This window comes from Aureobasidium melanogenum (genome assembly GCF_000721775.1).
Source record: "Aureobasidium melanogenum CBS 110374 unplaced genomic scaffold scaffold_3, whole genome shotgun sequence".
In the NCBI taxonomy this organism is placed as follows: domain Eukaryota; kingdom Fungi; phylum Ascomycota; class Dothideomycetes; order Dothideales; family Saccotheciaceae; genus Aureobasidium; species Aureobasidium melanogenum.
This window is the reverse complement of record NW_024470055.1, coordinates 1-26649: the sequence shown is the minus strand read 5'-3', so window position 1 is coordinate 26649 and position 26649 is coordinate 1. Positions and strand designations below refer to the sequence as shown.

General features: G+C 50.1%; 9 protein-coding genes across 9 annotated transcripts; 7 read left to right on the top strand and 2 right to left on the bottom strand.

Moving 5' to 3' along the window:
• Positions 1-54: 54 nt before the first annotated feature.
• Positions 55-1798, bottom strand: M437DRAFT_41601 (uncharacterized protein; the record flags this gene model as incomplete). The annotated part of the gene is made up of 2 exons (XM_041020407.1): positions 55-1028; positions 1084-1798. The coding sequence occupies 2 exons, from the start codon at positions 1796-1798 to the stop codon at positions 55-57; spliced, it is 1689 nt and encodes a 562-aa protein (XP_040882576.1).
• A 385-nt stretch (positions 1799-2183) lies between these two features.
• M437DRAFT_63109 (uncharacterized protein) lies at positions 2184-3452 on the top strand (the record flags this gene model as incomplete). Its single annotated transcript, XM_041024201.1, has 6 exons — positions 2184-2268; positions 2496-2509; positions 2589-2665; positions 2720-3168; positions 3224-3311; positions 3365-3452. 6 exons carry the CDS (start codon positions 2184-2186, stop codon positions 3450-3452), a joined length of 801 nt encoding a protein of 266 aa, XP_040882575.1.
• A 401-nt stretch (positions 3453-3853) lies between these two features.
• Positions 3854-4527, top strand: M437DRAFT_41031 (ribosomal protein S12; the record flags this gene model as incomplete). Its single annotated transcript, XM_041020297.1, has 3 exons — positions 3854-4199; positions 4312-4412; positions 4462-4527. The coding sequence occupies 3 exons, from the start codon at positions 3854-3856 to the stop codon at positions 4525-4527; spliced, it is 513 nt and encodes a 170-aa protein (XP_040882574.1).
• An 862-nt stretch (positions 4528-5389) lies between these two features.
• M437DRAFT_72450 (uncharacterized protein) lies at positions 5390-6054 on the top strand (the record flags this gene model as incomplete). The annotated part of the gene is made up of 2 exons (XM_041025861.1): positions 5390-5436; positions 5490-6054. 2 exons carry the CDS (start codon positions 5390-5392, stop codon positions 6052-6054), a joined length of 612 nt encoding a protein of 203 aa, XP_040882573.1.
• Positions 6055-6448: 394 nt separating this feature from the next.
• On the top strand, positions 6449-7458 carry M437DRAFT_72449 (NAD(P)-binding protein; the record flags this gene model as incomplete). The annotated part of the gene is made up of 2 exons (XM_041025860.1): positions 6449-6945; positions 7011-7458. 2 exons carry the CDS (start codon positions 6449-6451, stop codon positions 7456-7458), a joined length of 945 nt encoding a protein of 314 aa, XP_040882572.1.
• A 787-nt stretch (positions 7459-8245) lies between these two features.
• Positions 8246-9967, bottom strand: M437DRAFT_35632 (SAICAR synthase-like protein; the record flags this gene model as incomplete). The annotated part of the gene is made up of 3 exons (XM_041019313.1): positions 8246-8676; positions 9610-9613; positions 9794-9967. Coding segments are annotated over 3 exons (609 nt in total), but the record flags the coding sequence as incomplete, so codon positions are not given.
• A 3446-nt stretch (positions 9968-13413) lies between these two features.
• M437DRAFT_72447 (kinesin-domain-containing protein) lies at positions 13414-18844 on the top strand (the record flags this gene model as incomplete). Its single annotated transcript, XM_041025859.1, has 5 exons — positions 13414-13576; positions 13633-13956; positions 14010-15496; positions 15527-15832; positions 15869-18844. The coding sequence occupies 5 exons, from the start codon at positions 13414-13416 to the stop codon at positions 18842-18844; spliced, it is 5256 nt and encodes a 1751-aa protein (XP_040882570.1).
• A 654-nt stretch (positions 18845-19498) lies between these two features.
• M437DRAFT_41530 (putative poly(A) RNA transport protein) lies at positions 19499-22641 on the top strand (the record flags this gene model as incomplete). Its single annotated transcript, XM_041020398.1, has 2 exons — positions 19499-22449; positions 22503-22641. 2 exons carry the CDS (start codon positions 19499-19501, stop codon positions 22639-22641), a joined length of 3090 nt encoding a protein of 1029 aa, XP_040882569.1.
• Positions 22642-24828: 2187 nt separating this feature from the next.
• Positions 24829-25227, top strand: M437DRAFT_9726 (UPF0057-domain-containing protein; the record flags this gene model as incomplete). Its single annotated transcript, XM_041029107.1, has 3 exons — positions 24829-24918; positions 24970-24995; positions 25077-25227. Coding segments are annotated over 3 exons (267 nt in total), but the record flags the coding sequence as incomplete, so codon positions are not given.
• Between the last annotated feature and the right edge of the window lie 1422 nt (positions 25228-26649).

Sequence of the window (26649 nt, the reverse complement as noted above, 5' to 3'; positions counted from 1 at the left end):
CAGGATGCTTGATATACAGGTTATGCTCTATTTACATCGCAAAAGACTTCATCATCATGATCGAGCGTTGAGCAGCGCCCACAGGAGTCCGACTACTGCCACACCAGCTGCAGCACCCTCGAGCGCTATCGTCGTCACGTCGATTCTTTTGACTGTGACTTGACGGTCGGAAAACAGATCTTGTAGCTTGGCTTTGTAAAGGGCCAACTTGGCAGACAAGATTTCCTTCCAGAGGGCAAGTCTCTCTTCCCAGTTCTCGGGTTCCGATCGTTGGATCGGCTCATCGACTAGGTTTTCTGCAGTCTCGGTAACCTCTACACTCGGACCGTTGATTTCAACAGCTTCTTCTGGCAAAACCTGTCCAGCTGCGAGTGTTGTCTCGCCGACCGCTACTTCGCTCTCGGCCATGGCTTCGGGCTGTACGTCAGGGACAACCTCAGTGGTCGTCTCGTGCTTGACTTCTGCAGTTGCCTCCATGGTTTTGACGACTTGCTCTTCAATCTTCTCCAAAGGTTGTCCAACAGGCTCGATGGCCTTGTCAACTTCGGCCTCGACAGCAGAAGCCAAGGATGGTGTCATAGTCGTCTTCTCATCAAGAGCAGTTTTGATTTCTCTGACAATCCTTCTTCTTCTCCAAGGCTCGAAGATGATCAAGTTGGCCAGTAGCAAGAAAATATTTAGACCCATAAGACCAAATGTCACCCAGGTACTGTTGCGACGGATCGTGTCACTCCAAATCTGCTCTTCGTGATATTGCTTGCGTTCCTTTTTCTCCAGCTTTGCTCTAGCGTCCTCGAGATCGCGTTCGGCGTTGGCAAGGTGCTCTTTCGCGGCCTGCACGGCTTGTTCGTTCAGGTGTTCGGAGCGGATGAGAGACATGTAGCGTTCGAGATCGGCGGCTGCCCATGAGTGTTTGCGTTCGAGAAGGCCAACAACCTCCTTTTGCGAAGCGGCTTGCTGACTGTAGGATGTTGTGTATGCGACCTTTGCGGCGTTGACCTCGGCGTGGGCGGCCTTGACTATTTGTTCTGCCTTGAAGTTAAAATCACGTAGCATGTAGAAGGCACGTTGATCTAGAAATACCTTGGTCGATAATGTCGCGACGTAGGCGTTCAATGCCAGAGTAGTCAGTACCGGTGTAGTTGTTGACTTTGTGACTGACGACTGCGGCTTTCGCGAGCAATTCGTCCATACGTTCTTGTACACGCTTTGACAAGTGCCATCTCTGCTCTTGATGTTTTGAAGGCAGTGCCTCTTCAGCCTTTGCTTCCTCTTTCACAACCTTTTCGGCAACGACCTCTGCTTCTGTCTTTGGGCGCTCCTCTTCAAGGGAATCTTCCTTTGGTGTTTGTTCCAATGTTTCCGGGGTAGTGGTTGTAGGAGCTGGTTCAGCAGGTTGCTCCTCCACTACAGGCGCAGGCTTCACCTCGGGTACCGGTTCACGTGGAGGAGGAGTGGGCCGGGAGGCTCTTGCGGCATCAAGAATAGCTGCATCGATTCTTTGCTGGATATGCTCGGGCGGTGGTGGCATGTAGAACCTCTCATCTGGCTTTTGAGGCTCGGCAGCTTTCGTCTCGTCGTCTTTGGCTTCGGGATCATCACGTCCTGGTGTAGATGCAGCCCTCCATGCTGAAGAACTCCATTGCCTCTTGCTGATCCATAAGTCCTTGGCTGGAGGGTATAACCTTGAGAATGAAGGTCGACACCGGGTCGCGGATGGGTGGATTATGACGGAGCTTGATCTCGCGGAGGCGACGATGTTGCGTAGCAATGCATACGGCGGTGTTGGTGTGCTCATTTCCCTTGCGTCCCTCTCTTTCTACCTCATCCTCCCAGAGCAATTGCAACAGTATGAGATAGTCTGGTTAGAGCTTGTATCGAGGTGAAACTCGGTAAGAGCAGCGGACACTTTTCGGCGCAGATGGATTTAGGCGCGGATCGGCGCCGAATCTTGCCCAGTTGTTTACCCTTGACGTATGCGGCAGGAGCGTTGCCCTTCTTGCCATGTGCTTCGATTGCTTGGTTCACCGAACTTTTTTGGCCCGCTCTCAACGCATCTCAGTCATCTCAAGTAAAGTCTCTCTTTTTTGACCCTGCATATCAACTTGGTCCCATATCCTCATTTTCGACAATTCTGTTTCTTTTTGATCTAGATATTCTAATCATCACACATCACATACATCATGGCTCAATCACTCCCCGCTATGAAGACGAACCCCAAGTTCATCTTCTTTACCGACTTTGATGGAACCATCACCCTCTTCGACAGTGAGTATTCTCTTTTCACAATGTCACACTCCAATTCATGTTTCCATGAAACATCTGGTATCGTTCACGCCTTGCAGCCGATTTGGTGTACAGTACGGAAATCCTCCTGCCGATCGTTTCCGGATCCACCATCCTTATAATCACGTCCTATATAGCCTAGATGCCTCTTCAGAAATGAACATGTACTCGATCGGTCTGCTGGTGACGATGTGCTAACACTGTTTCAGGCAATGACTTTATGGTAATTACGCTAGCAGATTCTAAAGATCCTTATAGGTCTGCTCCATCTCTCAAGATCATGAACCTGACTATATGACCAGACCGACAATGTTGGCTTCGGCTACGAAAAGAGACGCGAGGGTAACATGAACGTTCTGAACGGCACCGAGAGCTTCAGGTATGATTGAAATCTCAGCCACTGAATTCTAATCTGAACTAAAACATAATACAGAGACTCGTTCAAGCGCATGATGGACAGTGTCAAGATGCCCTACGATGAGTGCATCAAGTACGTCTCGGACAACGTCAAGCTCGACCCTGGTTTCAACGACTACTTGCAGTGGGCTATCAAGAACAACATTCCCACTGTTGTTCTATCATCTGGCATGGAGCCCATCATCCGCGCCATTCTCGAGAAGCTTGTTGGCGAGAACGCAAAGCATATTGATGTCATCTGCAACAACATTAAGGCAAGACCTGGCAAGCAGATCAACGAGGAAGGAGGTTGGGAGCTCGTCTACCACGACGATTCACACTTTGGTCACGACAAGAGCTTGACCATCCGTCCTTACGCTCAGCTTCCCGCTGATCAGCGCCCTACCCTGTTCTACGCTGGTGACGGTGTCTCGGATTTGAGTGCTGCTAAGGAGACCGACCTTCTGTTCGCCAAGTCTGGTCATGGTAAGCTTTAAGTTTTGCTGCACATGAGGATCTAAAAAGCTGACTGCAGAACCAGATCTCATTCAGTTCTGTGTCAGAGACAAGATTCCTTTCACCGTCTTTGAGGACTGGAGCCAGATAAAGGCCAAGGTCCAAGAAGTTGTGTAAGTCTTCAGCAATTGACCCTTTTCATACTCATATACTGACCGCCATGAAGTGAGGGTAAGGTTTCCGTCCAAGAGGCTGCCAAGCAGGGTGTAGAGGCCTACGAGAAGGGCCAGGCTGGTGTTAAGCCTACCGCCTAAAGCATTTCCGAAAGTTCTCCTTTTCTTGCATAGAACATTAGACTATTTCGGATGGTTTGAAAATGGGCATAGATGACAGAGAAAGATAAAAAGGATTTCGATTAGGAGTCAGATCTGGCGGGCCACTGATTCTGATGAAGTTCAATGAAATACAATAGACTTGACATCAGTCCTCCCCGTGTGCTAGAAAATTGTGATAATGGAGCTAAAGACACAAAAATCTTCTGCAAAGGACGTGGTTTCCACAGGCCGATTTTATCTTCAGAGAAGAAAAAAGGAAAACTGAGACGCCAAGTCTGCCTTGGCTTTCCCGCGGCGAAGTCAGTGCAACTTGAACAATTGAACATCTGCGACCAGAAACCCGGCCATATCACACTCGCACACATAGCCATTGACTCGACATGGCTCTTAACCTCTTTACACGCCTGTTCAGGCTGCCTGCTACGGCGCGTTCCAACTTTTCGGCCCTCAGCACCACTCTTCGCTCACCGATCGCCGCCTCACCACGCGCATTCAGCACATCGTCACCATTCTCGGCTACATACAACCAAGTCTTGCGCGGCTGCCGTGTCGCTCAAAAAGCCCGTAAACCTACCTCGCCACAATTGAAAGATAGACCTGAGATGAAGGGCGTGTGTGTGCGTGTCGGAATTACCAAGCCAAAGAAGCCCAATTCGGGAGAGCGCAAAGTCGCAAGAGTCAGATTAAGTAACGGCAGAGTCGTTACCGCCTATATCCCTGGTGAAGGTGCGTTGCGTGCTGTCGAGTTTGCTAGAGAAGAGAGTAGAACAATGAATTGCGCGAAGAAGACGAAGAAATGGGTATACAGAAATTCATGGCTAACACGGCTTGGTTTCAGGTCACAATGTTCAGCAGCACTCTGTTGTCTTGGTCCGTGGTGGTCGTTCGCAGGATTGCCCCGGTGTCAAGTACCATCTTGTCAGAGGCGCCTTGGATCTGGTATGTTCTATCTGTCGTTTCAGTAATTATCTTGCTGATGAAATTACAGGGTGGTGTTGGTAACAGAATCACTTCACGATCAAAGTACGGCACCAAGAAGCCCAAGGCTGCCTAAACAGCCTAGTTCTACAATTTACGACCTTACATCACACTTTCAACCTCTGCTATTTCTGGCTTTGCTCCAGGGATGATCGTCCGAAGGTCATGAGGCCAAAACCCCCTGCTGTCTCATCGTCGTGCTGCAACACGAGCTTGGCGCCATGACCTGCTCCAAGCATTCCGTTCTACAGCACCCCACCAACCGCCTCTTTTCAGCCATTTTCTCTTTGTACTTACCATCTTCTGCTCTTACACTGCCCTGAATCTGATCAGGTGCATATGCATGGCGTTTTATGGTGGTTGGTTTCTTGTATACTATCAGGAATAAAGCTTGAGACAGGAGAAGAGCTCAATCGAGCACTAAGCAACCGGTCTGCTCATCTACGAAAATCTGTTCTTATCCGTACGAAAGACACCAGGCTCTAAAGAAAAGATCATCTAGCACTATCGATGCCCAGCTGAGTACATCATGATCACCAGTGCATGCACTTTACTTTTTGGCCTGCGACCATTGTTCCAAGAGAGACTCGACTATTGCACGCAACGTCTCGTGTTCTCGCTGCACCTTCCCCACTGTACTACATAACTCGACCCTGCATATCTCCCTAGTCTCACTCAAGGTATGTGATGCTATCGATATGGGATAGCTGCTCGTCCATCGCTTCTTCCTTGGTAATGGTCTCTGCATGGCTCTCAAAAAACGGTATGAGGTGAGTTGTTTCTAAATGCGTTCACATGTGTCATTCTTGGAATATTTAAGAAGCCTTCTTGCCCGAGTGCTTGAGATCGCATGCATCAACCTAGCAAGTTTGATTGACACTGTAATCACCAAAGCATCTACAGCATATTTTGAGCATAAGTTAACTTTGGTGGTCATCATGCTTCGCCTGCTTGTTCCCATCACTCTTGGTTCTCTCCTCGCCAGGTATATCATCATTCATCCAGTCATCTATCGTCAGGAACTGACAAAGTGTATAGCAACGTCAATGCAGCAGCCTGCTTGCGCTGTCCCGTCTCAATCACCTATACCACACCTAGCGGTTGCCCAGCTCTCAACTGTATCGAAGCCACCTGCACTGTGACAACCACAACAACCATTCCAACCTCTTACTGCAGCACAAAGACCCGTACCGCATGTGTGCGCTCCTGTGCTGCTTGCTACACCGAAACCATCACCGAGCAAGAAGAACCCACATTCGAACCAACAACCATACCCCCAGTCACCCCTACTGCGCCTGCTGAGCCAAACACGACCATTAACCCTGGAGGCCCTATTATCATTCTCCCTACGGATGCTCCTTCGCCTACTGAATGTGCTCCGTACACGATCACAACTACTGCTTCCAACCCAGCGTGCACGTTCGACACTTCGACATGTATCAGACCTCTGTGTGTGTTTGAAACTACGACTACGATTCCTCCTTGTGGTCTTGCCGTGACAGAGACTGAGCTTGCGGCGTGTGCTACTGGATGTCCGGCTGGCTGTGCTACGTTCACTTATACCACTACCGGCGGACCAGCGTCCTCTACAGCTCTTGACTGAAGATGGATGATTGAGGTACTTAGTTGGTGGATCTCATTTTTCGGCATTGAGGATTGTTCCATCTTTTGAGTTTCCCTTCTGTGGGCCAAAGCAGGACAGAGCCGTACGTCAGATAGCTTAAATGAAGACTTTGCAACGATCAGCGCCACAACGATATATGGCAATTATGGACGTAGTTTATGTTCTGTGAGTCAAGCTGTGATCATCACCCTGCTCAACATCGTTCTGGTCAGTCGCAACGTGGGGAACCTCGGCTTGTTAGAGACACAACCACCTCGGTGGTCACTTTATGCGGGGATCTTGAATCAGCTAGGATTGCTCTCCTGCGAGCAAAGAGCTTTCTTCCAAGAACATTCATACTGCCAAATTCCAGCGATTCACACTCTACTACACAATGACGGCCGCACCTAAGAGGTCTCTCGCCCTGTCACCTCCGCCAGTTCCTCAAACCATCGGCGGCGGATCCTCGTATCCAGGCATACCTACCATAGCTTCTCCTCCAAGCTCGCCCCGCTTGAAAGACAAAGTCTGCATTATAACTGGTTGCAACAGTGCTCTAGGCATCGGCAGAGCTTCAGCCTACGAATACGCTTCAGCTGGTGCAAAGGCATTAATCCTATCCGACTTTGACACTTCCAACCTGGACAATTGGAAACAAGACATTGAGAAGCTGTATCCGGGAACACAGGTCGTAGTGCAAAAGGTGGATGCTGGGAATGAAGAAGATGTCAAGGCAGTGGTGAAGTTAGCTCTGGACAAATGGGGAAGGCTGGATGTCTTCTTCGCCAATGCTGGTATTGGAGGTACCATGGAGAGAGTCTACGATGTCAACAAGAAGGAAGGCAAGACGGAACAGGATTTCATGAGAACCATGAAAGTAAATGCATTGAGGTTAGTGGCCTTGTCTCCTTCCAATAACTTAGCCTCGAGACTACAGGCTGACCGTCTTCAACCAGTGTCTTCCTCGCAACAAAGCATGCCGCCAATGCAATGATGCAGAACAAACCCAATCCCAGCGGCTCCATCATCGCTACAGCCTCGGTGGCTGGTCTACGGTCCAACGCTGGCCCTACAGATTACTCAGCGTCCAAAGCTGCTGTCATCAGCATAACACAAACATCAGCCTACCAACTCGCAGGTACTGGCATTCGTTGCAACGCGATTTGCCCAGGCATCATCGAGACAGGCATGACAGCAGCAATGTACAAAGCAGCAAGAGCGAGAGGCAGTGAAGGCAAAATTGGGCAGTTGAACCCATTGATGAGAGGTGCAGTAGCAGACGAGGTCGCCAGAGTTGCCTTGTTCTTGGCCACCGATGAAAGCAGTTATGTCAATGGACAAGCCTGGGCTGTGGATGGAGGTTTGAGTGCTGGCTTGCCATTCGTACCAGGCAAATTAGCTTGATCCTATACATAAAACATAGTCCAAACGATCATAGAAACATGGCGAGAGGATTGGGCCTTTCGAGCACGAGCGATTTGGTGTGCACAATATGAGTAGAGGAAGCAATGTGATGTTGATTACTAGAGCTCGAAAAACGTTTAAAAAAAAGTAAAAAAAACACAACCAAACGCCATGCTAAAAGAACTAGAAGAATAAAGAATGCTCACCCCTGGACATCAGGAGAAGCGCGCCATCCTGTAGGTGTGCCTGGCAGATCCCCCTTTCCCTGTACAAACAAACAAGGTAATCTCAGCCCATATCGATGATTGACGCTTGTACTTAGATCCGCCCACAAGCACCTTCAAGATGAGGGACGTATCAATCATACACTGACCTCACCTGGATCCTCTTCAACTAACGCGTCGCTCCATGCCCAGCTGCTCTGGGCATCCAAGCCGGCGCCTCCACCAACCCCAGCACCACCATTAGATTGAGTAGCCATACCCTCGCCTTCACCTCTTTCTACGTAACCACCCTTCTCGGCACTCAACTCTTCGTAAATTCTCTGGAAGTACAGTCGCAAGGAACGCAGTCCACGGAGATATCCCCTGTCTACGCCATCGGGATCTCGTGGTGGGCAACTGGCTGATGCCTTGGTCTCGACGTCCTCGGCTGTCACACAGTTTGCAAAGTCGACAATCTTGAGCAAGATTTGGTTGTTTGAACTGGGTGTACCAGTACCATTTTCACCATCGTTTTGTTGTGATGGAGCCTGACGGGGTTTGCCCTGTTCATCCACATCGCCACGGTCATAGATCATCAAGAGCGAGCTTGCATACAAACGGTATCCAGGTAGTTTCCGGACGATGCGCTCGAGCTGAGTGATCTTCTCCAGAACAAGAGGAATGTGCTTGAGTGCTCTGCCATGGCTTACTCCATCAAAGAAGAAGCGTGTCAACGCGGCCTGGAACTCACTGCCTGCTTTGAGATCACGACCAAAGTATTTGTCCTCGAAGATGTTGGATTGAGTCTTGATGTTCCAGACTTGCATACCACACACGCGAACGCCAAGCTCGCGAGAAGTAGTCATTTTGCACTTGCGTCCCTGAGACTTTTGCTTTTTCTCGTTGGCAAAAATACCGTACTGACGAGTACCCATCTTGAGATCAAGTACGCACGGGTGTACCATGCCAGCTGTGAGATCTTCCAACAGGATAAAATGTGCAATGCGTCCAGGGTCTTCGACTCCTTGATCAGGGTTGCGTGGTGCATCGTTCAAGTCAATGGAACTGCCTAAGACGGGAACATTCGAGGTTGGGTCAACCTTCAAGTCGGGAGCGTTTTGGGGGACAGCAGGTACAGTGGTGCGATCGCCTGCCTTGGTCGGAGATCCTTCAAGGTCATCCATCGCAAAGACATCCTCACCATCACCACGGTAACCTTCATCCTCGTGGTACTCAAGATCCCCGCTGGTTGCATCTATATCGCCCTTCTTTCTACGCAGACCACTTCCAGAGTGACGACGTCTGGGCGTCTTGTAGGCCTGTAGGAGAGGATTGTCTGCTTCTGTGTTCTCCATACTCCTGCTCTCGCAACTCATGGGCTGCTCTTTGCGTGGGCTGATCATGTAATTCTCAAGAGACTGCACACTGTTGTGCGGCGATTTGAGTTCCCGGTGATTCTTGATCGCCAGTCTGCGTGTGGCATCGGCAGGCGACGAAGGAGGTTGCATGGCCGAGACGTCGGCACTGTTGCGACGTTCGTGTAATCTCACGGGTTGAGGGTTGCTCGCCACATCAGCATCTGGTAATGAAGGCATCGATTCGCGCTGTTGGATCCTTCTGATGTTCCGACCATGATGACTTCTGGTTCGTCGATCATGACGATGAATGACAGGAGGCGAGAATACATCACGGAAGACCTGCAGCTTCAGATCTTGATTGACACTGGTAGCGCCCCAGCTGGCCTGTTGACGCAATGGTGGACGATCTTGGTGACCGTGACATGTTTCAGGAGAGTAAGAGAGACGCCGGTCGCTCATCATTTCGCTGATAGAGTGAGGACGAGTCTGCCGACTGGGTTGGCTGACATGGGAAGGAATGGCTGTTGCAGGTCTTTGGGGTAACGTGCGCTTTAAGAAGTCTGGCAGTATATGCTGATTGTTGATCAGACTGACCTCAGGCACGGCGTTGGACTGCGACTGTGAGTGGCTGACAATACGAGGGGCATCCTCCTTCTTCTCCTCGGGTATGGCGGACCCTTTCTTGGGAGACTGCAGATCCTGAGGCTGTATGTCAGGAGATTTAGATTTGTCGAGGTTGTCCTTCTTTTTCTTGTTCGGTTTTTTGTAAGTGACATTGAGGACGCCAATATACCTCGGGAGAAACTCAAGTAAATCTGGATGGTACTGTTCAACAGTTTCGTAGAATTCATTCTCTTTACTGTTCAGCTGCTTGCACACAGCCTGACGAGAGAAACTGTAAACAGTGCTGTGGCCTCCCACTTGATGGTTGTAAGGCTTCAACTCGACAGCTCCAAGTGGAGGAGGTTGTGATTGGGCATCGGATGGCTGTCGATTCGCCGAAGGACGCTTGTGGAGGGCACTCTTGTTTGTGGGAGTAGGAGTTGGAGTGGCGTCGTCTTCGTCTTCTTGTTCTTGGGAGTAAGCCGAAGATTCGGTGTCATAATCGGACTCTGAAGGTTGAAGGGCAGGAATCACATTGGAATGACGCTCGTCGGAGAATGGAATTTCACCATGCAATACTTGACTCTCGTCTTCTGACAGCAACGCAATCTCAACGTTACTCTGCGGGACATCGACGCCAGCCTCGAGAGCATCCTTTATAGGGGGGTGGATTTGGTGCTCAAGCAGAGGCGGTGAAATCACAACCTCCTTCTCTTCATCCTGGACAGAAGAGATGGGCAAGGGGAGTGCAGCAGCAATACGTGTAGACTTGCCACGATGAGGAATGTACTGCGCTGAAGAAATCTGTTCCTGATCTGACTCTTCATCCTCAACCTCCTTTGCCACTTCTTGTTGAAGCAGCCGCGCCTGTCGTGTCAAAAGCGATGTATGAGGTGTCTCTTCGCGTGGGAGCTCCTACACGAGTTAGCATCTAGATAAAGGCTTGTAGAAGATTTCTGGAGCTTCCGACACCGAAGGACTAGATGTAAAAAAAGATAGGGCACTGACCTTTTCGAACGATTCGGACAGAGCAAAGTTCTCGGATGGGACCTTGCTGTTCGAAGGACCTAAAATGATATGGTGATTGCGGATTTCTTCAAGCAGGCTCGGCGGGATTTGATGTGCAATGCGCCCTTCGGCATTGTTCGTCGTCAATGGCTTCTGCTCGGCTTCTGCTTCAAAAGTGCTTGATGTAAGCACAGTCTTACTGACAAAGTCTTGACTATCGGTGTCGATCGCTGGCTCCGCAGATAAACCGTCATTCTCGGCCATCGGTGGGGGTAGTTCTAGTAGACAATCAGATATGCAGCACACACGGACGGAAGGCGGTACAGGCATACCCGTGCTGGTATGATCATTACGTTCGTTAATAGCGGATAGCACTTGTTGATCCTTCTCCTGTGACTCCTCGACGTGCTTTTCCTTATCTTTCTTGTCGCGGCGCTTTTCGTGCTCAGAGTCATGATCCTTGAACAGACCGAGATAATGACTGGTCTTCCTGCTGCGGACGTTGAGGCCTTGGTCGATCTTAGGCATTTTGGCATCAATTTTGCGATCCACGTCGTTGTCTGCCAAAGCGAGGTTCCTGCCCTGCGACTCGGCAATGGATTTTCCAGCCATGCGGCCCTGGCCTTGACGCCAGGCTCTATAGGATGAACGGTGAGCACTAGATTGGAGGTCTTCGACTGTCGTTCCCTTGGGCAAATCAGGGTTGTTCGGACCAGTTGGTGTAGTGGGTCGTTCGAGGGCAGATGAAAGCTGGGGGTCATAAAGCGAGTGTCGATTGGATCTGGATGTGAGCGGGTAAGGGAGACGGTTCAGGTCGGTGTGCGGAAGGGTGTGGAAAAGCATGGATAGATCGGTCATGCTCGTCCGCATGGGTGAGAGCGACGAAGCCGACATGGCAGCGTCGAGGTCGAGCGAGCTCTGAGGGCGGTCCAAGCTTTGTTCGTAGTGGTGTGTCGGTGTTGCTATGTCGCCTCGGGGTTGGTGCGGTTGTTCGTTGGGATGGCTAACGTCTTCGATATGCGATTCCTGTCGCAATTGATGGCGTTGCAGAGCCTGCGATATCAAGCCGGCCCTCTCGAGAGGCGGATCCTTGGTCGGCTGCTGAGGAGAAGTTACGGGAGTGTCGCCCTGGTAGCTCGTGGCAAAGATGCTGTCGCGCTCAGACAGCGGGACGGCGGTAGAGTACAAGGCATGGTGGGAGGAAATGGTATCGCTGCGCGTAAGAACTGGATCGCTGGTCTTTGAACGCGCCAGATTTGTACGAGTCGTCTGCATGAGGAGGCCCAAGACATTGGTCGGACGGCTGCCGCGTTGCCGTTGATGTCGTTATCGGACTGAGGGAAGCAGCTGGGTTGCCAGTACCTGTCAGACAAGGCAGGGTGTGTGCGGGTGTTTGACGGTGATAGGCCGCTTTGGAAAAACGTGGGTTGGCAGTCTGGCTGAGCGAAGTCTTGCCTTGCCTTGTTGAAGCCTCACGTCAGTCGCTCATCACGATCCACCATGCCTGCGTCTTTTGCTGAGCGATAAATCTCGACGATCGCGCACCCCTGACAATCACTGCACTTAGAGCTATTCACCTGCCTTTCGCTCCGTGAATTTATATCTTGCTTGGGCACCCACGAGCAATTCCTTGACTACAAGCTTCTATTGTTCGCCCCGTCAAGAGCATGTCTACTGACGCGGCTCCTCGTTCTTTCCCCAATCCCAGTAGGCAGGAGCCGATGGCCCGATAACTGTGCAAGTGCGACGGCCAATCGAGCTGCATCTGACGTGTTATTCTTCTCTTTCTTATCACAAGTCATTCAGCAATCTCCCCTATCTCGCTTGTTGCAAGTTCAAGACATGGTTCAGTCTGGGGCTGAAACATCCAGCGAGACTGATTTCTACGCCAGCGCAAGTATCGCTGTCATGTAACTCCCTCACAAACGCAATCATCGACATGTTTTCTGGCTGTTGGCTCATGCAGTGGCATGCGCTTCATCAACACATATGTCAGTCATACACGCTGCTGCTGTGCTATCTGTTTCCTGTGCCAATAAGGCTTTGGATCAGCAGAGGTTTCGATAGTTGATCTCCATGATGCTCTCATGTGTTTTCTGATATCTCTTCCGGAACTAGTTACCCCGCTGGTGTTCTGATGGCGCGGCGCAAGTGCAGGCACGAAATCCGTCAACCCGGATGTGCAGGTTCTGAGACGGGAGCGCTAGCTTCAGCTGCTTCTGTGCAGCTGACACAGAAGCAAAGACAAGACGGTTGTTGTATGTATACGTTGATCTGAGCAGCCACGCTGCAGTGGAAGATAGACCCGAAAGTCAAATCACTAGGCAAAATCCTCCGCTAGAATAGCTTAACATGGGTGAGTCTAAATGTGCCGCCGGACGGTGCACCCTTGGCGGACCGCTCAGGTACCGAGCAGCACCGTTTCGGACTGAACCAATATTTCCAACACGTCCCTTGGTCGACCGTCTTGCCTCTCGCTGGCCTTGCAGACATTTGTTTGGCTTACTACTCTGTCGCTTTGTCGTCACAAACAGGCCAAGAGACACTTGGGCACCGGTTCAAGTGGGTGAGTAAGTGAGTGATCGGCAGCAGCGTGGAATTGAGTGGCCCTTGCGCTTTCTAACGGTTGGACAACAGCCAGCGTCTGAAGTCGAGAAGCACCAAAGAACAGTGCAATCGCTCACTACCCTCGCGTGACCTTTGTACGACGTGAATCTCACTCGAAGCTCTCTTCACCTGGCCGCCAGTGCCACGAGGTGCTCCACTCCTCTGGCACCTCAATTATGGACTCGACCCCGCCTACCTCGCCCATGGGCGGCCACCAACATCGCGTGTCGATAGCAAGTGCTTTGCGCACACCAAGAAGCTCCAGCCGCCTGAGTCTTGGAGGTCGCGGAGGAAGCAGTCGCGCCTCCGACGAGGACTCCAAGACCGCGGTGAAAGTTGGTGTGTACCCTACGTCCAACGACCCCTATCCTGCTTCTTCGCTGACTGGCGTACAGCCGTTCGAGTGCGCCCTCCTCTGCAACCATCCGATCCCGGCTACGACTTGATTCCGCAACGTTTCCGCACTTCTACCTGCGACGTCTCTTCTGCTACCAATCTCGCCATTCAATCGACCCAAGGGAAAAAGCTGTTCGTCTTCGATCGCGTCTTCGGCGAGGATACAACTCAACAAGGCGTTTGGGAATATGTCAGCGACAGTGTCGACTCCTTCATACAAGGGTACAATGTCTCCATCCTTGCATATGGTCAGTCGGGTGCCGGAAAGTCGTATACCATGGGTACAGCTGGCTCCGAGGGCGCCTTCGACCCTGTCCACGCTGGTGAGTCGCATTACTTGGATTTCAAACAGGTTGAGAGATTGACTAGGGAACAGGCATTGTTCCTCGCGCTGCCGCCGCGCTTTTTGAGAAGCTTAATGTTTCTTCAACCGCATCGGCTCCACTGACTCCGAGCAAATCGGGCCTTCGTTCTCCTGCACGTTATTCAGTCTCGGCAGTACCTAGCCTCTCGAATCTGCACCGCCAAACGAACAGCGACAAATCATGGACATTGACAGCCACTTACGCTGAGATTTACAATGAACAGCTCCGCGACTTGCTCGTTCCAAGTACTGTGCCTGAAGCCGACCGCGCCCAGGTCTCGATTCGCGAAGACACCAAGGGACGCATTCTGCTAACTGGTCTGACCCAAAAACCTATCAACTCGGCAGACGACCTTCTGGAGGCTTTGAGCTTTGGTTCCAACATCCGCCAAACTGATTCGACTGCTATCAACGCCAAGTCTTCGCGCTCTCACGCCATCCTCAGTCTAAATCTTACTTTGAAAAAGGGACCCTCGGCCAACAGACGTGCTTCTGTCCAAGTCGACAATTCTACCGCAAACGACGCTGTTGTGACTACGGAAAGCAAGCTCCATTTTGTCGATCTGGCAGGTAGTGAAAGACTGAAAAATACAGGTGCTCAGGGCGATAGAGCAAAGGAGGGTATATCAATCAATGCCGGTCTCGCTAGCTTGGGGAAAGTCATTTCGCAGCTGTCCACTGCAAAGCAGGGTGGCTACATATCCTACCGCGATTCTCGATTGACACGTCTTTTGCAAGACTCTCTGGGCGGAAATGCTATCACCTACATGGTCGCTTGCGTCAACCCGGCCGAGTTTCATCTCAGCGAGACACTCAACACAGTCACCTATGCTCAACGTGCTCGCGCCATCCAGAGCAAGCCTGAAATTCAACAGACGACTGAAGAGGCTGACAAATCATCCATCATTGCTCGTTTGCAAGCCGAGGTTGCTTTCCTTCGAGAACAAGTCAACAAAAACAATGAAAAAGGCGAACAGCGCATCCTGGCTGCTGGCGATCACAAAGAGCGTCGTGAAACCGAGCTACAGGATCAGCTCATGGATATGCAGGAGAGTTACAATGCGCTCAGTGGACGCCATGCCAAACTCATTTCTGAGATTTCAAAAGCCAAGGAAAACAACCAAGAGGATACCCCCACCCTCAGAGATGCTGTAGGAGAGTCGGCTATGGAGAGACTCAAGCGCTCCAACTCGTTTGCCGAAGCTGTTGAACAAGTTGTAATGGAATACGAAAAGACGATCCAATCGCTGGAGGCCTCTCTGTCCAACACTCGCTCCACGCTTTCTGCGAGCGAGAGCTCACTCATGGAGCGTGAAGCTAGGATTGCTTACATGGAGTCGCAAGCCCAACAGCTGCAGGTCAGGCTGCAGAAGGCTGGCGAGCGTGAAGCTAACAACGATGCCTACCTGAGAGATTTAGAGACCCAGATCGAGGGTGCAACCACTAGTGAAGAGAAAAGTTCCGCTCTTATTACCAGTTTACGCAAGGAGTTGAGCCGAGTAAAAGACACTGAAAACAACGCCGAGCAGTATATTGCAACAATCGAGGAGAAGTTAGCAGAAGCAGAACAAGATCGAGAGATCATGCAGCGCGAGCTCGATCGTCTTGAAAACGTCATCGAACGCCAAAGAAGTATCGGCAGACTGGACAACCTTCTCGCGGAGCTTGACAATATCCGTCATAGTGATCAGACTGGACGGTCTCAGCAGCTTAATGGACACTCGGCCGACATCAAGGATCACAACACAGTCGACAAGGAGTCAGCTGTCCTCGGTGCAGTGCCATCTGGCGAACAACCACCGGAGCAACCTGTAGATTCAGCATTACCCGAGTCAGTAACTGACAGACCGACTACGTCTAACACTCAACAGAGCCAGGATGTGGAAGATCAACGGAGAAAAGATGAACAGCAAGTAGCCCAGTCCAAGTTCATGGCCGACAAACTCGAAACCATGACGCAAGAACTCTTCGACCTTCGTAGCGAACACGAGACTACGATCAATGATTACGACAACCTTCAACGCAAGTATGAAACTGCACTGCAAGCACTCGCCAAGATGCATGAAACACACGAAGAGGAAACTAGACCGGAATCGAGAAACTCAGACAAGCCAGAGTCTTTTTTAGAGGGCGCGGGGGTGAATGGTATGAAGGAGGATGGACAACTGGCCGCATCCTCGCGTTCCTTGGCAGCGGAGTTGTCATCGGGGTCGTTTTCGCGACACTCTTCCACTATAACGAACGAGGAGTCGGACGGAACAGATGGGGCTCAAGGCAGAGTCCAGAAAGATATTGAGAGTGATGATGCAAGCACGATCGTTGACGAGGACGAGGCACCGCTTCGTCCAGAAGAACGGGCACTTGCCCACGAGATGGAAATGCTGAGGCAACTGCATATCCAGCGAGAATCAAGCTTGAAGGAGATTTCGGACAACTATGTGAGACTGTCCGAAGAACACAAGAATGCTCTAGGTCAGGTTGAAGATCTGAAGCGTGAAATACAGCGAGCTCAACTGGCGACCAACAGACAATCATCGCCCTCGCTAGTCAAGCCCATCATTCGTCGCAAGCCCAGTCAGGATCTCATGGCCAACACCACGACCAACAACGATCGAGCCATGCGATCATTCGCATCACTGCGTAACATTGCGCTCGACAATTTCGAGTCGAACATTGATGTCCGCCAGAACTTTGAGATTCACCTCAACACCATCATGGGTGATCTGCATGATCGAACCGAGAAGATGCAGGCCCTCGATGCAGAGGTCACGGCTGCTCGAAAAGACCTCGACGCTAAGACTGCTATAATCACAGGCTTGACACGCGAGAGAGCTAGTGTTTCGGCTGCCAACACCGTTGACTTTACTGTTGTCGGTCATATGCGCGATCAACTCACGAGGAGTGAGCAGCAGGTGACCCTCCTCCGTGAGGCTCACGAAAGCAGGGAGAAGGAGCTCCAATCCCAGGTTGATCAACTCAAGTCGCAATTACAGCAGCACGTCGAAAAAGATGTGGTCGCTGGCGGTGAGCGCTCGCATGACGATAGCGACGATCGCGTCGCCCATCTGCAAAAGCAACTGTCTAACTGGGAGTCTAAACATGCTCAAACGACGAACTCAATGAAAGAATCTGAGACTAGGCTGCTCGCTACTATCGCAACTCTGGAGGGTTCTCTCTCCGAGGCACAGAAGTCGGTTGCCAGTCGCGATGCCGAGTACGATGCAGCAATTGCCAACCTTGATCAAGAGCGAGCTCAACACAAAGAACTCGTCAGCTCGTTAGAAAAGCAAATCGCTGACTACCAAGCTGCTAGCAAGGAACACAGTCAGAAGCTTTCGCTGCTCGAGCAATCCTACGCAAGCATTAGGCAGCAAGTTGATGAGGACAGCAAGGGCAGAGAGCTTACAGAGAAGGAGTTGCAGACTCACCGCAATCTGGTAACAAACCTGGAAAGTCAGATTGAAGCTCATAAGTCCGCGATTGGGATACATGAGCAGAATCTGGAAACCCTGAAAGCATCTCACACAGAAGAGCTTGAGGGTGCAAAGACTGCTTTGGCAACAGCTGAGCAAAACTTCCATGACAAATACACAGCCCTGGAGGCGCAGCACAAGTCCGTCCAGCAAGACCTCGAACGATCTCAAGTTGATCTGCAAGAGTTGCTTGCCGAGGCGGCAGCCATCATGGGCCATGAAACCGACGTTGGACGGTTTCCCTCTCATTTGGCTGACTTTGTTGGACAAAACAGAGACATTAGTGCTGGCAAGAACAATGAGCAAGATCTTGAGATCGCTCAGACCAGGGTTGCTGCTCTTGAGGTCGAGATAGCGCAACTGAAGACAAGCAATCAGGAGATTATGTCTAACATGGAGCGTGCAGTGGAGAACGAACGTAAGAGTGCTGCTCTGGTGCAAGAGTTGGAGGATCAGCTCAACTCCACATTCGATTTGCACCAAGACACAAGCAACAGACTGTCTGCTATACAAAGTGAGCGACATGCGCAACTCGAAGAAGCGACAAGTGCCAGGAATGAGATGAAGAAAGAACTCGAGGATGCCAGATTGAAGGTCTCCTTACTTGAGTCTCAGCTTACCGAACTGCAACGCCGTTCCATGGCATCGACCTCTCGTGACTCGATGAATTATGCTCGCGAGTCGTTATCGCCTGAAGCTGCAGCGTTTGCACTTGCTCGTACAAGCTCGCAGACCTCTTTGATGAGTCGTCCGAAATCTAATGCTACAAACGCAGCTTCGGGCCTTCCTTCTCCACCGCCTGCGATTCCTCTGCCACCTATTCCTACTCCGGGTCTCAACGGCTTGAGTCCTTTCTTGAGCCAGAGTAGCAGCGTACCAATGGGCTTGGGTATCGATGCTCGTACTTCAAGCCCTGCACCTACCACTACCTTCACTGCTTCATCTCCTCCTGGGACGCCCCTCCACACCTCTTTCCCAATGCCACCATCAGCTGCACCTTCGAGTGTGCAGCCTGATCCTGGTTATGCACAAGTGATTGAGGAGCAAGAGTCTCGCATTCGTACTATTGAGAAGCACTTGTTTGCTGAGAAACAGCTTACGGCTACGCTGGAAGAAGCTCTTGTCGATCTTGAGACATCGCAGAATAAGACCAGACAAGATCTCGAGTTATGGAGGAAGAAATGCTCGAACTTGGAAGATGAGCTGGTGGGACTACGCAAGGAACGCACAAACTCAAGAGCAAGCATGCAGCAAGTAGAGGAGGAGAGGGAGATGAGACATCGTGCGGAGCGTGCGAGACAGGCGCTCGAGGAACGTATGCGAGAATTGAATGCGGGACAGAAGAAGAAGAAAGGAATGTTGAACTGTTTCTAAGCTGTTTGATAGGTAGAGGAGCTGCTGCTCTTGTGGAGGATTTCTGTTTTTTCTGTTTTATTGGCACTATACCCGGAGCTTTTCTGCTACCACGCTCTGCCAAAGAATCTACATGTCTTTGATTTTCTGTGCAACCTCCCCGTGTGCTAGAGACTTTCACACTATCGCGATAATTCCCTTTTAATATGCCGCGGTCTAGATCACTGAGAACAAACTATCGAAATGCACAATTGCGTTTTGAGTGTCTGTCTGACCGACCACACGGGTGGTTTCGATGGAGTTCGATGGTGGACGGAGTGGACAGCTTCACAGATGGCGGGGCATCACATGTGACGTGTGAGACTTGGCACGCAGCCAACCCAGACAGCGGACAAACAAACTCTCGCCTCTACCAGTACATCCCGCACGCCTATCGCTTCCTCCCCTCTCATCATCGATCTCGGCAGTCGACTGTCCTTTCCATTACGCGCACTTCCCCATTCGAACGCTAGTTCCGCCCTCAAGATTCCTTCGTCCACAGTCAAACTGGGTAAAAGGCGCTTGTCCGGCGAGGCCGAGGCCAGTCCGTCCAAGAAAGCTATGACTGTAAGAGAGAACTGAATACACAGCTGGGCTGCGAGAGTTGTGTTGCTGACACAGGTACAGGACATCAAGATGGATGTCGACAGCCCCGCCGCTGCAGTCGAGCAGCTGAAGGAGGCAAACGGTGAAATCGACGAATCGCTATACAGCAGACAGCTCTACGTCCTGGGTCATGAAGCCATGAAGCGCATGGGCTCGTCCAACATCCTGATTGTTGGCCTGCGCGGTCTCGGTGTCGAGATCGCAAAGAACATTGCCCTCGCAGGTGTCAAGAGCTTGACCCTGTACGATCCCAAGCCTGCTCAGATCCAGGACCTGTCATCACAGTTCTTCCTCCACCCCGAAGACGTCGGCAAGCCGCGCGCTGAAGTCACCGTTCCTCGCGTTTCTGAACTCAACCCCTACACCCCTGTAAACCTCCTCAAGTCGACCTCCATCACCGACGACCTCAGCCAGCTCAAGGACTTCCAATGCGTTGTCCTCACCGACACTCCTCTCAGAGACCAGCTCCTCATCTCAGATTATTGCCACAAGAATGGCATCTACCTTGTTGTTGCCGATACTTTCGGTTTGTTCGGTACAATCTTCACCGACTTTGGCAAGAACTTCACAATCGGCGACTACAACGGCGAGAATCCTGTCAGCGGCATCATTGCAGACATCGACTCAGATGGTATCGTTTCAGCTCTGGATGAGACAAGACACGGTCTGGAAGATGGCGACTTTGTTACCTTCACCGAAGTTGAGGGTATGGACGCCTTGAACGACTCCGCCCCTCGCAAGATTACCGTAAAGGGTCCCTACACCTTCTCCATTGGAGACGTCTCTGGTCTTGGTGACTACAAGCGTGGAGGTCTATACACTCAGGTCAAGATGCCTAAGTTCCTCGACTTCGAGCCTTTGAGCCAGCAATTGAAGAAGCCTGAGTTGATGATGTCCGACTTTGCCAAGTTCGACCGTCCCGCCCAACTTCACGTTGGCTTCCAGGCTCTTCATGCATTCAACGACAAGCACGGCCATTTCCCCAGACCCCACAACGAACAGGATGCAACCGAGCTCCTCAAGCTCGCACCAGAGTTGGCAGGTTCGGGCGATGAGAAGGTTGAGTTGGACGAGAAGGTCATTCGCGAGTTGTCATACCAAGCTCAGGGAGATCTTAGTCCTATGGCCGCTTTCTTCGGTGGTCTCGCTGCTCAAGAAGTTCTCAAATCTGTCTCCGGAAAGTTCCACCCTATCGTGCAGTGGCTCTACTTTGACGCTCTGGAGGCCGTCCCTACCTCTGTCAAGCGTTCCGAAGAGCTTTGCAAGCCTACTGGTACTCGTTATGATGGTCAAATTGCAGTCTTCGGTAAGGAGTTCCAGGAAAAGCTCGCCAACAACCAACAGTTCCTCGTCGGTGCTGGAGCCATTGGTTGCGAGATGCTGAAGAACTGGGCTATGATCGGTCTTGCAACTGGACCCAAGGGCAAGATCACTGTTACGGACATGGATCAGATCGAACGCAGTAACTTGAACAGACAGTTCCTTTTCAGATCAAAGGATGTCGGTCAGCTCAAGAGTGAGTCTGCTACGAGAGCCGTTCAAGCCATGAACCCCGACCTCCAGGGCAAGATTGAGTCCATGAAGGACCGTGTTGGCCAGGATACCGAGCATCTCTTTAACGAGGACTTCTGGAACAGCCTCGATGGTGTAACTAATGCTCTTGACAATGTTGACGCTCGTACCTACGTTGACCGTAGATGCGTCTTCTTCCAGAAGCCTCTCTTGGACAGTGGCACTCTTGGTACCAAGGGCAACACCCAGGTCGTCCTACCTAGAATCACGGAGTCTTACTCTAGCTCGCAAGACCCTCCTGAGCAGTCGTTCCCCATGTGCACCTTGCGCAGTTTCCCCAACCGCATTGAGCACACCATTGCTTGGGCCAAAGATCTCTTCCATACATACTTTGCCGGACCGGCCGAGATTGTCAACGCATACATTACTCAGCCCGATTATCTAGGTGCTGCACTCAAGCAGTCTGGCAATGAAAAGCAGACACTCGAGACTCTGAAGGAGTTCCTGGTTACTGACAAGCCCGAGACTTACGAGGACTGTATCAAGTGGGCCAGAACTCAATTCGAGAAGCAATACAACAATGCTATCCAGCAGCTCTTGTACAACTTCCCCAAGGATGCAAAGACATCTAGCGGTCAGCCCTTCTGGTCGGGTCCCAAGCGCGCTCCCGACCCGCTCAAGTACGATCCTAACAACGACACTCACTTCACTTTCATTCTCTCAGCTGCCAACCTCCACGCCTTCAACTATGGTATCCCCCAGAAGGGTACTAAGGACAAAGCCGAGATTGACCAGCTCGTCGATAACATGATCATCGAAGACTTCAAGCCTGACCCGGGTGTCAAGATCCAGGCTAACGAGAATGAGCCCGATCCGAACGGTCCTGCAGCATCAATGGATGACAACGACGAGCTCGACAAGATTGCCAAGTCATTGCCTTCGCCGAAGACTCTTGGTGACTTCAAGTTGACCCCTGTCGAGTTTGAAAAGGATGATGACACGAACTTCCACATCGACTTCATCACTGCTGCCAGCAACTTGCGCGCCGAGAACTACAAGATTGTGACTGCCGACCGTCACAAGACCAAGTTCATCGCAGGCAAGATCATTCCTGCCATCGCAACCACCACCGCTTTGGTGACTGGTCTTGTGGTTCTTGAGCTGTTCAAGATTATCGACGGCAAGGATGATATCGAGCAGTACAAGAATGGCTTCGTCAATTTGGCTTTGCCGTTCTTCGGTTTCTCAGAGCCTATTGCCTCGCCCAAGGGCAAGTACCAAGGCAAGAACGGCGAGGTTGTTATTGACAAGCTGTGGGACCGCTTCGACACTGAGGATGTCACTCTGGAACAGTTCCTGAAGGACTTCGCCGATAGGGGCTTGGAGATCACCATGATCAGTTCCGGAGTCAGTTTACTTTACGCTAGCTTCTACCCTGCTGCCAAGAACAAGGACAGACTGCCTCTCAAGTAAGTCACTGTCTACTGTCATCTCATTATCGTGTCCGCTAATAATCTTCCAGGCTGAGTGAGCTCGTCGAAACCATCAGCAAGAAGCCCATTCCCGAGCATCAAAAGAATGTCATCTTTGAGATCACTGCAGAGGACACCACGGAAGAAGACGTCGAGATACCCTTCGTGCAGCTCAAGCTGAGAAAGTAGTACTCTCGAGCTGGGGGATCCAAAAGGGTGAGGTGTTCGTAAACATGGTATAGAGGTTGGTGGAGGTCAAAATCGAGTCACATCGAAAAACATCGGCCGCATGGGCATAGCAACGACGACACACGTCTCAATGATACATTTATTAACTTGCAATCAAGTAGTCTTTGTCGCGTGAATATATATACCGCTGTGAGGGCATTGTGGTGAAGCTCGTGATGGGTAGTTCGAGTTTGGCTGATGGGCGCCTTCCGGGATCTAACCGAACTCCGAGCCCTGCGCGTCGCCCGCTCAAGATGGAACACGACTGCCTGCCAAAGCCGACGCTATCTGAGATTCAGTGAACACTCATTCCTCCAAGTGGCTTAAGTCAAAGCGTGAATTGCACGCTCAATTGCGTTCCCGCGCTACTCTCGAACTGAGCTGAGATTCTACACGTATCTAAACTCGACCTGGCACGTGGCTCTTCGTCTGCGCGAGAAAGTTTCGAAAGTTCATGAAGTAGTGGCATTAAGCTTACTTGTTCTACATAGTCTGGACTTATTCTTGTACACTCAGAGGGCAAGGTATTTCCGCTCAGCATCACGTTCTTCGCAGCTCTAGACAGCATTGAAAGTTTATGAGACAATGGCTCGATGGTTGCGAGAACATAAGGGCATGAACAGCAATATCTGATCTTCGCAGACAATGATATTTGAGCTCATCGTTTCAGGCTATATACTCAAGATGGTCTATAGCAATGTCGAGTTCTGATGCCTCTCGCTACTGCGGTTCCATGTACGTGAACGTTGCTCCTCGAGAATCCGACGACCAAACAGGCTAGTCACAAGACTGTCACGTGTATCTTGGCAGTTTCTCAAAGAATCTACTTACTCGATCAACGACAGGCTGTGAGCGCCCTTAGAATTGTCCGACTATCTTGTCCTCGCCCCTGGGTGAGGCTGCCGGTTTTCAACCTGTTGACATGATTCTCAGCTATCCTCAATACTACGATAAGACGCATGGACATTGTTTGCCTTTTGGTCGCTTCATTGACACACTCCACCAACACTGGTCACCGCTAATGGGGCCGCAGCGACCTCGATGCAGATGTCTGTGTTGAATATGATGCATGATCGCTACGAGGTTCGTGGTGGATGTGTTTGAGGTAGTAACTTGAAGATTGCTTGGTCTATCTATGAGTGTAGCTTTTTGCACAATTCAACGTTCTCTGCCAGGGCCAATCCCTGACCATCCGACTGATCATGATGGCTATAAACAGTCGCTTCAAATCAATCCTGTACAATCAAGTGTCTCGAGGGCCAAATCTGATCTACTAATTGACTCTCGAGATCATCCTTTGCAGACAGCCTGTCTCTTTAATGTCGGCATAGACAGTTGCGAATTGTCTTGACAGATGGAGCCTCATACGATCGTACAGTGTATGTATTTTCATACTGGTCGGTCAGTGGTGCTTGAGACTTGGGCTCTTGCCTTGACGATCTTCGATATGGGCGAATGCTATTCAATGTACGCTCTATATAACATTTTTCATACTGGCATACAGATATCTTGTCCTTATGAGTGCATCACCGTCGAATGTCAGACACATTTCGAAGAGGCATTGCTACACGTATCGTGGAGACCATGAGCGGCCACAACCAACATGCGGCAGAAGAGAAGGGAACATTTGGTCCTGGACTGTATACACTTTGGATTCATGTTTGAGCTACGTAATAGAAGGTCGTGTACTATTGCCAGGATATCGTGCTGTTCAGTGACTACAGTTTCTGAACATATGTAAGTGCACAATTGATCTGTTCGCGAATTATTGCCTAAAACGAGCTGCTCTGGCCACTTATGAACCTTGTTCGAGCGACTTTCAAACCCGGGTCTACTCCGTAATCCAATATACGATTTGCTGCAAAGCGCAGGAGATTGTCAGGAATCCCGCCCAAATTCAGGTTGAGCCTGGCTTGAAGTGAAAGACAACCAACTAAGCAAGCAACATGGAACTGAGCAAGCCACATTTCACCGCTGATCAGCCGTCAATGTTGACCATGACGCACGTCAATGTTTGATCTGACTGCCTTGTTTTGCTGATTCCTTTTAAAGCAGGCGCTTACCACTCATGCGAGCGCTTATATTATAACCCAGTCATCGTCCTTTTCTGAACATCACAAGAATCAATTCAGACAGTCAACAGACAACATGATTTCGCAAATTCTCCTGATCATCATCACCATCTTCCTGCCCCCTGTCGGCGTCTTTATGATCGCTGGCTGCGGCGCAGACCTCCTCGTAAGCAATTGCATTTATCGATTACTCTATGACATGGCTGACATTCACAAGATCAACATCTGTCTGACAGTCCTTGGGTATGCTCTCTTGTTCTATCACCTTTTATGCCTCTCTCATTCAACGACTTTCACATATAAGATGAATGCTGACTCTTGTAGCTACTTCCCTGGCCATATCCACGCGTTCTACCTCGAATACGTATACTACCACAAACAGGAGCAGGCCAACATGGGCGTGTTCGACAACAACAGAGCAGCTGGAGTGTACAGCGATAACGTCCAGACTGGTGGCCGTGGCTATGGCACCATGCCAGCTCCCGCGACTGGCGCTCCAGTCAACTAAAAAGTGGCTCCAAAAACGGCTCTGTTGAGAATGATTCTCGAAGCTTTCATAGAATTGACCTGTGGTCGAGGCATCTAGAGTCCAGCCAGACATGCTGATCTGGAGTCCGCAACCCTTGGCTCTGGAATATTGCAACCCTGATATCACGAATAATGAAATCCTTTGCTTGCCTCGCACCTGTGCTTGACTGTCACATCACGGATGTATGAATGCACGACACCACTGGAGAATGGAACGATGTCTACCAGGCGGCATTGTTTGAGTGGCCCTCGATGGCCTTGTCCAAATTGTAAGCCATAGAAACGCGGAGTCATTTCGGCGTTCGTGACCATGCATCGTCTCAAGGAGAGACATCCAGGGTGAGAAAGTGTAGTCTTACCAATGAGCGAGCAGAGGGCATTTTGTCTTCACATGGCCTACAGAGGAAAAGACTCACAGTAGTTCACGCGCATTTTAAGTGTTTGATACATGCCATAGTCGCACTTGAGATGTCGTGATGCAATTGAATAACAGTGATGTGTTCAAAATGAAGGTAGAGCTCACTCAAGACCTGGTTGATAGCTCCACATCCTCTCAGCAAGCAAGGCTTGCAATGCTGATGACTGACACTTTATTTGAGTCTAGGAGGCACAACTTGCGAATTATAGCCTTTGTAATACAAGAGATCTATACAGTGACTTTGAGCCATTAGATCTATGGTAAAGAACCAATACTGTTAAGGTTAGAGAGGGACTTGGTAGAGCATGTATTTTGGGTCAGGGTCATCACACCAACAACATGACACAATCTAATGCACAGAGTGGACGATAAATGGCATGGAATAAGTAGAATGTTAGCATATTCTACCGATTTTAAGTAAAATATTCCACTACTTTAGTATGGAATAGAATTGTTAATTTAAGTAGAATATTCTAATATTCTACTCCTTAATAAGAAGGTTAAGTTATATAGTTATCCCTCTTACTAAAAAGGTTACCTTATAGTAAGGTTACTTATATAATAGTGCTAAGCCTCTTAATTACTAATTAGTTCTATAGTATAATAGTAGCATATTCTAGTAAAGTTGTAGTTAGGCGTGTTATAATAGCTTATAACATGCCTAACTATAGGTAGAAAGACTAGAGTTTAACTTCCTATAGAACCATTTTTTTCTTTTTAGTTAATTATTTAATTAGTTAGATCTTATCTCTAAGATAAGATCTTTACTACCGATTAGTAGATTACATAAAGCCTTATATAAAGACTTATACATTCTTCTTAACGTATCTTAACTTAGCTATCCTATCTTCTATCTTCTTACTACTTCTCTCTTACTTAATACTAGAGCTTAGCTCTTAGTTTTCTTTCTATCTTATTTAGTATATAATCTAACTCTAATCTTAATCCTTA